The sequence below is a fragment of the Nestor notabilis genome, unplaced genomic scaffold (assembly GCF_000696875.1).
Source record: "Nestor notabilis isolate BGI_N333 unplaced genomic scaffold, ASM69687v1 scaffold710, whole genome shotgun sequence".
NCBI classification, from domain to species: domain Eukaryota; kingdom Metazoa; phylum Chordata; class Aves; order Psittaciformes; family Psittacidae; genus Nestor; species Nestor notabilis.
Window position 1 is genome coordinate 1 of NW_009910415.1, and position 14,534 is coordinate 14,534.

Here is a 14,534-nt window from a genome sequence, read left to right on the forward strand (position 1 = left end):
ATATAATATATAAAACAATACATAGTAAATATTGTGTGTTTGATATTAGTAGATACTGATTCAAAAAATATTTTCTAACGATTTCATCCAGAAAAGAGAAAGACAGAAGTCAAAAATAAACGAGACAGTCTCAGACACATTGCTCAGATGCTCATGTAATTGATCCTGTGCCTTGGCTTAGACTTCTCATAGTGTGTATGCCAAATTATAGACAATAGCAGAACGTAAAGGAATCAATGGAACGCCTGTCATTAATTGTGACGGAAATGAATCAAAATGGTTGGGAAAAGCCCTAAGCACATAGTATAATGCCTCTTTCCTGGACAGGTATTTTACACCACCCCACAATGTGCAGTATCCAACTCTCTTGTAGGGGTATAACAAAGAAACAGTTTATTGACTCCCCAGCCAGGCAGGCAGTGTGGCTGGAACTGTTCCATGTATTCCAGTTCCATGTATTTCAGTTTCATTTCCAGTTGTCCTTTAGGTGAATTCCTAGAAATCCACTTCTCCTGGAAAGTTTTAAGATGAAAGAACCTCCCAAGGCATAATCACAATGTGCTACCAGAGGAATTTGAAAATTGACCTATATGTGGAGGAAAACAATTATAGCAATTGCACTGGTGATGTACTTCCGAAATGTGTTTTGTGACTAACAGGCAATGGAAGCACACGAGGAATTATGCTGACTTCCACAGGTCTAAGAAACTGTATAAAAGTGCTCACAACCCCACACTCTTCCCATCGCTCCTCTTGGTTTACTTTCCTCAGTGAACTTGGTAAGTTCAGATCCTGTTCTCTCAGAGATTTCTTTAACTTGGGAATAACTCCTTTACTAGCATCCTCTCATATATATCAGTGGTAGAACTATTTTATCCTGTATGCTTTTAATCTGTATAGTAAAAAAAGCTGGGGACATTGATGAATGAATTTTCAGATATCATTGGTAAGATGTGAAGCCTGGTAAGAAGTTTTGTCTTCATATAAGAGAAAGCAGCAGCTCTATTGCTTTAGCTTTTTTTTTTAATTGAAATTTGGTTCATGGGTGTAATTGTATATTATGCAAAGTGGAAATGGCTTTTGGATGGAAAGGTGTTGCAACAATGAATATGAACAAGTCATATGAATTGCTTTAGTCTCTCTGAAGTCACTGGAGCAGCTGCGATCTGTGGCAATAGAGGACTTAAACCTTATCGCTTTACTGCCCAGCAGAGTATTTTCAGTATCCTTGCTAGAACTGACACTAACAAAGTCAAGGTTGCACAGGAAAAGGAATAGTTTACATAACAAGAATGAAACCAGACGAGGAGGCTGCCTTTAATGAACTTGTCATGATTGACCTCAGCAGCCTGTGCTGGGAGCCTGGACACCAAAACACATATATTTGGATGCACATCCGCAAGCTGAACATCCTGTGTCCAAAGTCCAAAAAGAGAGGGTATTATATTCCTTTTTAAGAGGAGAAACTAAAGAAACTGTGTCTCACAGTCCACTCTAACAAGGAGGGAGCACAGAAAGGGGATTGGGTACTCTTGCCACCAAGTCACTACTTCTGCTCCCTGCAAGCTGATCCTACCCCTTACCTGCCTGTCTCTTTCAGGTTGCCTGCCCCCATCCACCACACCAAGATGTCTTGCTGCTACGGGTACCCCTGCTACAGCGTGTGCTACTCCCCCTGCTACAGGACCGTGTGCTGCTCGCGGACCTACAACTGCTGCAACCCCTGCAGCTACCGGACCCTGTGCAGCTACCGGCGCAGATACAGCTGTGGAGACTGCTGCAGCTATGGGACCACATGCACCACCAGATACTATTACCCTACCTGCTGCAATTACAGCTACAGGTGCTGCTACCCCTGCTGTTAAACCTATTGGCAATACCCCTCCAACAAGAATCAACCCTGACCCAGCAAGCAAGGAAGAATGGCTAAGGTCAGAGTCTATGCCTACAGAAGTGCTGAGCCCCTGTGGCAGCAAGTTAAGTTAGTGAGAACGAGGAGCTTGGCTGCTCTCTAACATTTTTTGGCACTTATATTTTTATTCTTTTTGTCTGCTTCTTCCTGTCTTTCACAACTAAGAGTTCTCTCTTGATATTCTGCATTTAAACCGCTTTTGATGGATACCCAATTTAAACCCTTCAGCAATGGGAATGACAATCTGCAGTTCATTTGGAGCTTCTTACAGTTGCTGCAGTGGTGTTAAACGACTTCTGCAAAATTGTGTCTGCATTTTCAATAAGTACTTCCAGTAAGGTGCTGCAGGACTGTGTAATGGAGAAGTATTACAGCTGTCTCTCCTTTGATCTGGATTTACAAGTACCTAAGAGATGAACAACATAGCTTCAATAGAAGGAATGTTCTGGATAGCGTAGTGCAGTGACTCATCTTCCATAGCTCTTTCCAGTATCCCAAAACTATAATCTTTCTGTACCTGTGCAATCTCCTTTCTTATTGTATTAAATTCTTTCTGCATGAAAAAAAAAAAATGGAGTTCCAGTTGTCTTCTTTCCTCTGTCTCTAGTTTACATGGATATACTGAAGGTGGTGGCATCCTGAAGGGATTTTCTATTCCTAGTGCTTACAAATCATTTCATACCCTTCCACCTCCAGAGCAGCCGGTCCCAGTAAATACACCCTTTTCTTCCCTTCTACCACTCAGAAATTCAAGAAATGCTACAATTTCTCCCTTTACTTAATTGAAACTATTACCAGGTTACCATATTTCAGCATAATAGGACTGCAATAGTCTTTATAATAATATTTTCAAATGGAGAATTAGTCACAAGCCTCTACAGAGAGTATATAAAGATGCTTGAGTGAGCAGAATGTTGTCCTATTCCTGGCAATTTAAATGTTCTTGTTCCAGAGTCACAATTTCCTATCACATTTCATGCAGACACAGGGTAGAACAAAATCCAGTTCTACAGGAGCAGTCAGAAGAATTCACTAAATCTGGGGACTAAAAGCTAAAAGACAGAAAGAGAAGTGAGAAAAAAAAGAGGCAGCTAATCCTTAAAAAAGTTAAAATCAAGTGAAACAGTATTCCATCTCCCCAGGGTGTTTTGGAAGCTGCCTCCAGCCATGGAAGCAGTGAGAAAGTGCCATCACCTTCCTCCCAGTGCAGCCACAGTCTCTCAGTTATGAACCCAGAGATTCTACAGTATCTGCCCATGATATTCAGTGGGAAAAAGAATAAAAACTCAGTAAAATCAGTTTTAACTCTGTGTCATTCCAAACTGTGGGATCTAAGTGTACTTCCCTGAACTGACAGACAAAAATATGCCTCAGAGGTGCTGGTCAAAGGATTTCCATTGCTCCTACCAAACTATTTACACTGCAAAGGGCAAAATCCTCCCCCTTTTCCATCAGGGAATCCTGATCTTTCCAAGTACTTTCCAACTTGGACTATTTAATGATTCTATGATAATATATAAAACACAAACTTATTTCAAAATTTAAAACCTGATGAGTCCACACATTTGCAGACCACAGCCAGTGATGGATCATGTCTGAACCACATGACATTATCCCAAGAGCAAAAATGAAGTACTTTAAATGAACCACTTATTTGAAATACACCAAGCCAAAGCCTGGAGTTGTAGAAACATGTATAACCAGAGGTACAGCTGAAGGTTCTTGCAGCTACAGAAGTCCATTTTTCCCAGCTTGAGAAGGGCAAGTCTCTACAAGCAAATCCCTGACTAAACAAAGTTAATACCTTTGTCACCCAATCTGTGTGATGCTATTGATTTCAAGATATTTGAAACATGCAGGTAAGAATAAAACTAAAAATGCAGTACTGATGCAGCATAATTTTTAATGTGAGTGAAAGGCAGATAGACTTTCAAAGGCATAAAGAATTGAAAGACCACATTCCCAAAGACACATTACACCCTGCTGATGCCATTCAATCAGCGTTAAGGTTTTGTGTACATCATGGCAATAAACATGAAAGGTAGTTCACAAAGAACTGCAGAAGCAAGCTTTTGATCAAGAGGAGGATTTGGGTGGCAAAAGAGCAAACAGACACAGAGCAGAAGATAAATCATCGCAAGCACTTCAACAGCAGCACAGAGCACTCAAAGCCTCCATGAAGGGTGGGTGGCTGCTGCCACCAGGGCTCTGCACACCAGTGACCACTGCTGCCAAGATTCCCCATCAGTCCGTGCTTGCTGGGCCTGAGTTGATCTTCACTTCAGGGATGTTCCAGCTGGGTTTAGCAGCTCCCGTAGCCGAACCTCAGGCCATATCGTGAACCAAAGGGGTAGCCATAGCGGCCGGAATAGAAGCTTGGGTAGCCATAGCAGTCTCCAGAGCCATAGTAGCCCCTATAGCCGCCATACAGACCCCCATAGCCATAGTAGTCCCCAGAGCCATAAATGCCGCGGTAACCGTAGAGACCACCACAGCTGTACCGGTCCCCAGAGCCATAGAGGCCCCGGTAGCCATAGAGGCTGCCATAGCCGCGGGAGGCACAGGGGCGCCCCCAAACCAAACGCGGCGTTAGCCACAGGGACTCCCATAGTCGTAGCTGCGGTAGTTGTACAGGCTCCCATAATTGCAGGGAGAATAGCAGTCATCTTCGTACTGGTTTTGAAAAAAGGTCATCTTTCTGTGATGGCGGCAAACCTGAAATGCAACAGCAGGGAGGAAAGCAAACATAATGAATACTACGGTGGCAGAAACAGTCTCAGAGCCAAAAGACTGGCCCTGTGAGACCAAGGACGGAAACAAAATTATCACCAAATTCCTCAGCTCCTTATTCTCCTTATTACATCCCATTTCTACTGCTTTGTCATTTCCTTTTCTTTTGAAACAATGGAGTTTATGTCTTTTCTCACTGAGATTTGTGAAGCACTGGCTGTGGAGTATACCTGTTACAGACCAAAACTTCTTTACTACTGTTTCAGGATTTTACTTAAAGAATACTGTTAGGAGTTAATAATCCTAAATTTCTTTCAGGATATCAGCTTTGGATAGAGCTCTACATTCCCAAATCGTTCAAGAAAGTCTTCAAGAAAGCTTAAAGTGTCTAACACTTGCCATGATAACACGCTTCAGCTTTTGGTTTAGTCCTGAGGTAAAGGTTGGACTTGGTGTTCTTAAAGGTCTTTTCCAATCTAGTTGATTCTATGAAAGTAGAAGGTCCCATTTCAGTAATTTACACCAGTTTTGACTGGAATCTGGAAATGCTGACAGCACATGCAAGAAGCCATGGAGCATCAGCACACACGAACATCCGCTGTCCTGCAAACAGACCTGAAGACCTCCCTTAAAATGAAATAGAAGATTTATGGAAGACCTTACTGAGGGCTACAGTGGAGAAACCCTTCTCTACCTCTGCAGACCTAGTAACTGGCAACCCTTATCATGGAGCCAGATATCCCAGTTACCAACAGGACCAGGAAAAATTCTATCCCAGTTACCAACAGGACCAGGAAAAATTCAGTCCCAGCTTTAAAACTCACCAATGCATAAACACAGACACAAGTTACAGAGAAAATTTAACTTTCAGAAAAGCCCAAAATTATTAACCCAAAATTTCCAATCCATATGAAGCCTATGAATGGAGAGAAGGCTTACCAAGTTCACCAGGAGGAGGAAGGCAAAAGAGCTGATGAGGAGCCTAGAGCTCTCAGCCCTTTTTATACTGTCTCTTTGCCCGCCTGGCTTATCTTAGACGCCCTGTGTATTCAAAAGTTTTGTAGTCTTATTGGCTGGAAAACAAATTTGCCTGTACACGTCATATCTTCAATTAATATAATTTTCTCCATTGTTTGGGATTATTAGTGTGTTCCCAGCCTCCCATATGTCACATGTATTACAGGTTTCTTTCATCTTAACATTTTCTGGGCCAACTACATTCCTGATACCATTTTATTGTCTTCACTGTCAAAACTGAAGTTTATTTGTATATCATTTAAAAGCATTCCTAAGTTCCCAAAGAGAAAGAAATTTTCAGTAAAGAAATAAAACCTTCCCACATGTTTGAAATCTCTGTTGTTCACTCAAAACTCTAATGCACTATGGCTCAGGGTTCATATTTAAAGGAAATGAAAACATAAATGTTGGTATTTTGTATTAAACTACATAGGCAACTTCAGGAAACTGGACCAGCATGACCTGCAAATAAATCTTAATTGCATTCCTCCAAAGTGTTCCTGGTGAAGAAAAGTCATGCTGCTGCATGAGCAGAAAACATGCTTTTGACAGAAAGACAGATACAGCACTGTTTGCAGTTTAGTTCACTGAAGGGCTTGACAGCAAGTTCAGCAGAAAAAAGTGGAGAATACAAGCAGGAATTTGGGCTGGGGAATAATAAATTATAAGGATTTTGTGAGATACACTGAATTCTATTTTCCAAGGAGCCATATGAATATTTTCTTCACAAACAATCAACCATGTGTATCAAGTTCACTACAACAGTGAGGAGTGCTGCAGTTAACTGCATAAATCCTTGCATGACCTTCACCTAATTTCTGACATTAATTTGAATATAAAATAAGGGCAATAATGAGCAAGCAGGATGTTGAGGCTTCCTCAGAATTTTGAATACCAAAGCACTTCATAAACACTCATTGATGTTCTCAATTTGCAAAGTGTTGCAGTATTTAAATATTAATAGTTTGTCACCAAAAAACACCCCAGATTTAATAATATGGTCACTCACAAGTCACATTAAGGTCTCTTGTGTCAAAGTCCTAACAAGGTGATGCATTTATGTTTTACAAAACTCAGAAACTATTAAAAAATCTTCTAAAATAGGAATAAAAACTTGGGAACGTTTGTAAGGGAATTGAAAGATTTCTTCCAAATCACTGTTGTGAAACCTGGGACAAAACCGAAACAAAGTTGCTGGCAAAAGGTCCCCACCAGTATCACTGGCTTGTACTAGACACCACAAGGCTCTACTACTATGCTTTGGCACACCAAAGCCTAATCCTTCTCTCCCCCATGCGTTGCACCATAGGTGTAAAAGCCAAGTAACCGGAGTACCTACAAGCAGATTGTGCAACTGGATATGGTCTAAACATCTCCCCAAATTATTTCTATCCCTCCAACTACAAAGAATTTCATGCAATTTTACTAAAAATGTGCTGAGCCCAATCTCTTTTTGTTTTAAGATGAAAGAAATTCTACAGGTATTACACATATGTCATAACATCAAACTCTGAAAATATGAAAATCACTGACTCCAATTACATCAATTGTAGGAATAATGCATGCAAGAAGATATCCTGTAGAACTAACAGCTAAGTTAAAGAGGGTATATATAGGGACCTACAACTCCGAAATGCTATTCACTTCTCTTGAGCTACTCCCCCCAGTGAACCAGGTAAGTCAATACTTTTTCTGATACACATATATTTGTATGTATGTATATATGTATGTATAGTTATGTGTGTAGAAGTAATTGTGTGTGGACATATATATATAAGATACTGTTGTGTATGTATATATGTGACATATATGTAACATATATATAGGTACAACACTAAGCAATTTCTTGTCATTTCGGAGCAAATCCCAAACACAGAATTCTCTGTGACATCAAAGAATTCCTTCACTGAAAGTTTTTTGCTCTTCCTGTGCCTATTTAATAGTAGGCTTTAAAACACTAAAAATTTGAAGTTCACTGCCACAACTTTGAAGTCAGAATTAATTTCCAGTTCCAGATTCTTTTTATTATGTGTTAGGAATTTAGATGTCTAGATAAAAACTTTATGAAACGTTTACTACTTTAAGTAGACACCCAGGAAGGAAATTCCTCCATTGCACTGTTTGAGTTTATCCCATGTAGAGTGGCACGCAGCTTTACAGGCAATGCGGGGATGCATGTGATAGGCTGTTGGTCTCATCTGAATAAGCATTAGGATCAGAACTGGTATATTTTTCTCAAATTTATTAAAATTTCTCTAACTTCTGTGGTGGGAAAGTTCAAATCTCAGTTGGTAAAATGTCTATTTTCTACAGATAATCAGCCATGGAAGGGTTGTTTGGGATTCAGATGAGAAGAAAAAAAAAGCAGATGGTTAAGAGGGTGAAAAAGACCTACAAGAGGCAGCAAGTTGCATTTTGTCAGCTCTGCCCAAGCTTTGAGCCCTTCTTCCTGCTGTCTGTAGTCCACAAGGTCACCTTGTTTCTGGGTGTGTGTTTCAGGTTTACCTGCGTCAACGAGCAATGACTTTCTTCAGGGATCTCTATGACGATGGGTGCTACTCACGATTTGGCTATGATGACCTCTACGGTTTTGGGGGCCTGAATGGCTACCAATATGGGACCCCATATGGCTACTACCGCTATGGCAGCCCATATGGCTACAGAAGCTTTGGGAACCTGTATGGGAACAGAGGCTTGATTAGTTATGGGGGGTTTGATGGGGGCTTTGGGGACCTGTACAGATTTGGGTATGGCTACCCCTTTTCTTCTCGTTTTGGAAGCAGATACTTCTATTGAAACTGCTGTCTATGCTGAACCAACAGAAATAGCAACCAACAAATGAAATGCAGGACACGGATTCATGGCTAAGGTTATGGTGCTGGGAAGCACCGATCACCCATGCCTCTGGCTGAGTTCAGTGGGACATGTGGGTGCCAAACTGCATAAGACTACCCCATATATAACCCTTTCTAATATCTTCAACTATTACTCTAAAGGGCAAATTGGATTACAGCAAGCACTAAGACATCTTTACAGCATGTTGATAGAGTAAAGCAAGACTTTCAGGTGTAAAGTGCTTTTTAAGTTAATTCACAGCCACTTTGTATTGCCATAGTAATAGGAGTTTCTGCAACCACCATGAACAAGTCCACTTTGTTCAGCTATAAACTTCACCAAAGATGACACCTAGGAGAGAAGCTGTGTTACATATCCATGCTGTTCCTCATTTGGCAGTGAACATGATTTATAAGCAACCCTGTAAGCAAGAAACATGTCTTGACTGTCAAACTCCACTGTTTCCACAAGGAGAAAGCATCATCCAACATCAGACGTACTCTGCTTGCTGAAGAAACTTCTGTAAAACTGCAAACTTATTCTTTCTGTTCCTCAGTGTTTTTCATTTTCATTAAAATTACTTTGCTTGATAGTATCAGACATCCAGTCTTCTCCTTTTGTCTGTGCTCATATGCCACACTAAAGGGACCAGCAGCACTGCCACTCCAACCATACCATAAAAGGGAAGTCAAGACTCCAGACTTTAGAGAGTATCACCCCATTTCCTTCTGAAATGCTCCAGCCCCAGCTCTTTTCCCAAAGTAGGATGAAGTTCTACCTCATTTTAACTAACCTGTGACCCTGGGTTTACACAAATATTTCTCCAGAAAAGGGCGTCGCCTGACTCTGTATTACAAACAGGCACACTCCTGGAGCAAGCTGGACTTTGTGCTTGAAAACTGTCTAAAGCAAGAGATTGAGTGGAAGCCTCATGGTCTGCTAAGGAAAGATAACAAGGACACTCAAGGTTAAAGACATCTAAGAGAAAAGATCAAAGCCATGACCATCTGCTGGAGGGATCATCTCCTTTGCAAACTGAACAGCCAGGTTATTCAGGGAGTTCCTGCCAGCCTCTACCATGTCACCTTAGAGTAGTCTTGATTCAGATTTATAATATTAAAGATTATAATCTGGCACAGAACAAGGTGGTTCAACCAGCATAGCCTAGACAAAACTACAGGGATCCCATGCAAGCCCAATTACATATCAAAGACATCACCAGGAGTCAAAACTTTTGTTGCAGAAGTGATGGTGGGGGGCTACCTTTGGGCTGATTTTCAAGAGAGACACTACATGGCTACCCCTTCACATGGTGGCCACCTACACAACCATTTCTGCATTCCTCAGCTGAGCAAAGGGGAGGTCAAGAAACGATGAGAGCAGATCAGAGAAGCCCTTTCATAGGCAGAAAACCAGAGGCAGGATAGTCTGCGAGCATTAAATGCTGTTCCTCCAGTCCAAAGTCCATTTCTTTACATCCATGTCATTGTTTTCACTTATACCTTTTGACCTTGAACTGGACTGTGACAGATGAGCCCTGCAGATCCATTTCCTTGTCTGGGAAAGAAGCAGCCACAGCCAAGAGATGGGCTTGGTCTGCTGCCTTGTTGCTTGGAGCTCACGTCTTTGAGCCCTAGTTTGAGCAAGACAGCACAAAATCAGGATGCCCCAGGAAGAAGGTGAGGACAGCAACCTCCACCCTAGCCTCCTAAGCAGGGCACCTTGGCAGTAAATCGGTACAACCCTTTGAAACTGGCAAAGCTATTAAGACACCCTCTGTAATCCTTCTGCTAGCTTCTGTCAGCAGCAAAAAGGGCTGGGTTCCCCAGGGAAAACATTAAGAAATGGTAGAGTCTCCCAGCACAATAAATTCAGCTTATCTCCCTTGGATGCCCTCTAGCACACAAGGCTTTTCCCATCGGCACATACTGTGCAGAAGAGTTTATACAGACATGCACAGAAGAGAATAAAACATGGATCTGGGTGAAATTCTCAGCCTGCCCAGGGTCCTTTCACCTCAGCTTAACACCCCCATCCATTTTAGCCAACACAGCTGCACTTATGATGTCTCTTCCTTTCACCACATCCCACTTGCTTCGTTACCAGAGGCACTATCACTTCCAACAGTGGGTGCAATCACCACCCAGTGCCTGGAGAACATTGCCCACAGGCTGTAATTGACTGCCAAGCCCTGCCTGCCAAGCCCAGCCTGTCACCAGTCTTCACTATGCTGCCTCAGAGCGTCCTGACACCTCCTCACTTCCCTTTCTGTTTTGAAGATGCCACTGCTCTAGTTGTGACTCCATCTCTCTACACAGCACTGTGGGTGCCCCGATGCGTCTTGCTGCTGCTTCCCATCTAAGCAACATCAGCCCTCCCCTCACTCCAGGGATCCAGGGCACAGCCAGAATCTTGCTGCAAATCAGCCTTATGCAAAGACTAGAGCCCAACCATCAACCAGGGAGGGAAACCAGCTTCTCATCCCATGTGCCCCTGCTGCAGGGGTCTTTAGCTACCAAACAGGATCATTTTATTACCTATTCATTCAAACAACAAGGTGAGTCAGAGAGTCCCAAATCATTGTAGAATTGGGGTCCACACCATTCCCTGCCCCTCCCATCCATCAGGCAACAGCACTGATGCTCGTTTTCCATGGATCCATCCTAACACCTTAGGAAGCTCTGAGTTTTTCTCATATTCCTGTTCAGTGGTGTGTGAAGAGCATTTTCCCTGTTTCATAGGGGTTTACACCCTAAGGCTTAGGAAAAGGTGAATTATTAGAGGAACTCTGTACCTGATATTACCATAATAGATGACCGATGGCTAATTTAGCTAACAGAAAACTAACTCCTGTAATTTCATTTCAACTTCTGAATGTCAGTCTGGAACAGGATGTATTTACTGCATGCATGTGGGAAATTACCAAGTTAAATGCACCTTGTGAACAACCCACACATGAGGCATGCTGCAGGGCAGGCCTCCAGCACAAAGATTCACTGCAAGAGGGAGACACCTTTTTAAAGAGTAAGCATAGCCCAAAATGAGAAATTGGGCCCCCGATTATTGCACAAACTGGACTGGAAGCTTTTAAGAGTGCGATATTACACCAAAATCTTTTAAGAGAAGGGAAAGTGCACCTTGGTATAGGAAAATTGGCCTTACAATGAGAGAAACAAGAAGCATTTCAAAATTCACCATGTTTAGATTTATCTCATAACGTGATAATGAACCTAAAAGCCATTAACAAATGCTTCTACCTTAAAAAGACATTGGCAGCTTCTTAATAAGATAATTGATCTCTTCAGTTCTCTGAAAGCTTCAAAGTATTTCACATGAGCAGCTATTATATCAAACTGAATAAAAGGTGGATTATAAATAGTCCCGTAGAAATCCACTGGCAAAATTTCCTGGGTTTACTGGCACTTGCTGTTTTAACTGCAAGTCTCAACTTATTACATGGAAAGTGCAACTAGAGAGACCTCAATAATAAACTTGAGTTCATTTCCAAATATGCCATTAACATAACAATAAAGATTCCCTCATCTGGCTTTTGAGGTTTGGGGGATTTCTCTTTTGCAGGGAAGGATTTATGTGGTTGGTGTGATTATGGTTTAATCACCTCCTGTAAGGCTCACCAACACTCAATTACACACTGTTACAATGCCTGGTCAACTTTGTTTTCCTTACACATAAGGATAATAATTCTCCAAAGAGTGAATACTATGAAATAATCCCACATTATTGTGTCACCTTGTGATAGTGAATTATGCTGTTTCTGTAACAAAGTGTTAACATGCTACATAACATTTCAAACACATACAGCCACATGGGAAGCTTGTGAAATGTTTATTATCGATGTATACCTGAAGAACCTGGAAATTCCATGAATGAACATCACCATTCATTTTCACATGTATAGGTTACATTCTTGTAAAACATTGAGCAGAGCAGTAAATCCAGACATTCAACTTATACACTCAAAAATAGCTGCTTCTACCTAACATTTGGCTTCATATTATTCTTGGTAATGCCAACTCTCCACACACCTCTGCTCTTATGCATTGTGTCACCACCTAGACAGGGAGATTGAGCCTGAGGACATCAGGAAACATGCACTGTGCCAGAAAAGCCAATACGGAGGAAGACTTGGAGCAATGAAAGCAAAGATGTGGACAGCAGTTTCATGAAGGGACAGCTACAGCACAGAGCTTGCTGTGGGAAGGAGCTGTAAACACAACCCACAGCCAAATCTCTCAACAGTATCACTGCCCTGAAGCAGACCGATGGCACCAGTTTGGTGCAGCAGCTCAAAGGCACCTGAATTAGAAGGAGCAGAGGGGAACATGCACAGACACGCACACACACATCAAGGCCAATAACATGTTGCAATATCATGTTTAATTAAGGAAGCAGATCATACAGAGGTAGGATTATATAGTACAGATAGTACAAATTGCCTGCGACCTATGGTTTGATGCAAGATGATTCATGTAATAACTGATGGTGCTTTGCTATTGCAGCTCTTGGTTGATACTCAGCCTTGATCAGAGCAACACACACATAGCACAGAAACAGAAGCTAGTTGACTCCATGACTCTTTTCTATGGATCAGTTGCCACAGAAAAAAGGAATGTAAAATGGATGTCATACAAGATCCCTATATGTTGCCACAATGATATCTACAAGCTCCCAAGGAATTAGTAACATAGTCCCATAGCATAAAGAACAGAGCACTTAGAAAGATAGGAAAGCGTTAGAAAAAGAAAAACAGGAGAAGTAATCCAAGAAGGATGTAAATGGATATTTCAGAAGATCTGAGCATCTACAGATGTATTTAATGGCAGCTCCAAATGGCTCAACCCTTCCTAAATGCTGTGCCCTGGAGCTCAGCCACATATCCACATCCTGTTTGACATGTCCTGGATATTCTTGTTTCAGCAGCAGCAGGTTTAGCATGGTCTACAGCTTCCAATTGGGTATCCCCGTCCCCATCTGGCACCACCATAAACATGGGAGGCCCCAGGAGTACGGGCAGCACTGAAGCCGCTTCCAACTTCAGGGGTTCCTGCAGATCCCACAACGCTCTGCTGCGGGAAGGTGCTGAGGATGGGTCCAGGGAAGGTCACAACCACTGGTGGAGGGTAGATCACCACCCTGGAGTCAGGACACTGACGGACACAGGGCTCATTGCAGCTATCAGCAACAGGCTGTGGCACAGCCACCCCACACGGGGAAGCACTGCCGTCAGTGCATGGGCTTAGAGAGTGCACCATTGTTCATGGGTGGTTAATCTGAAAAGCAAGGGAATAGTATAAAAAGAAGGCACAAGTTCTTTTAAGTTTCATAATCAAACATCATAATAAAAGACTAAACACAGGCTAGAAGGAAAGGCAGAATCTTCATAGCTCGATCCCGAGAAGACTCTTATAAATCTTGTATTTGAACACAATAACACCTGGAAATGAGTTCTCATGAAAAACTAATCAGAGCTCATCATCCAGATCTGCATTTATCAACGCCAACAGCTGAACAGTCAAAAATTTATTGATTTACTTCATGAAAAGTTCAGACTGATAATCATAATATTTGCATAGGATTCATCTTGACTTAAAACTACAAACAAAGGCTTTGTTAGAAAGAGGAATTTAGATGCAACTTACCTACTTCACAAGAGAAATAAGAGAAATGATTATACAAGATCTGATGTAGAGCACTTTTATACTTGCCCTTAGACTGCCCACAGCATGAATCATCTACATGCATAACATCTTAATAGATTACTAAACGTGTTTCTTTCAGAACTCAATTTTGTTAATGAATGTCAATTGTTTAAAATAAATCACTCTTTGTAATTATTAGTCTGTCCTACCCCGTATGACCTGTACTTTACTGCCATCCAGTCTCTGCTCTTTCAAAACTTTATATAGAGGTGATACTCTGCCCTGCACCTTGCAGAAAGACAAAATGTTTATATGGTTCATGCTTGATGAATGGACTTGTTTTTGGGCAGGTGGCAAATAGCCATTTTCTTGGAAGAAAA

The 14,534-nt window shown here is 41.7% G+C and overlaps 1 protein-coding gene across 1 annotated transcript; it reads right to left on the reverse strand.

The window, feature by feature from the left end:
- Positions 1-4,214: 4,214 nt before the first annotated feature.
- Positions 4,215-13,767, reverse strand: LOC104402031 (claw keratin-like). Its single transcript, XM_010009802.1, has 2 exons — positions 13,533-13,767; positions 4,215-4,465 (listed from the first exon to the last, which is right to left on the reverse strand). Exons 1-2 carry the CDS (start codon positions 13,765-13,767, stop codon positions 4,215-4,217), a joined length of 486 nt encoding a protein of 161 aa, XP_010008104.1.
- Between the last annotated feature and the right edge of the window lie 767 nt (positions 13,768-14,534).

Excerpts from the sequence above, each read along its gene's own strand:
- LOC104402031 (XM_010009802.1), bottom strand. The coding sequence starts at position 13,767 with ATGGTGCACTCTCTAAGCCCATGCACTGACGGCAGTGCTTCCCCGTGT. Across the intron at positions 4,466-13,532 it reads TGAAGTTGGAAGCGGCTTCA|GCGGCTATGGCAGCCTCTAT; the intron begins GTGCTGCCCGTA and ends CCTGTGCCTCCC.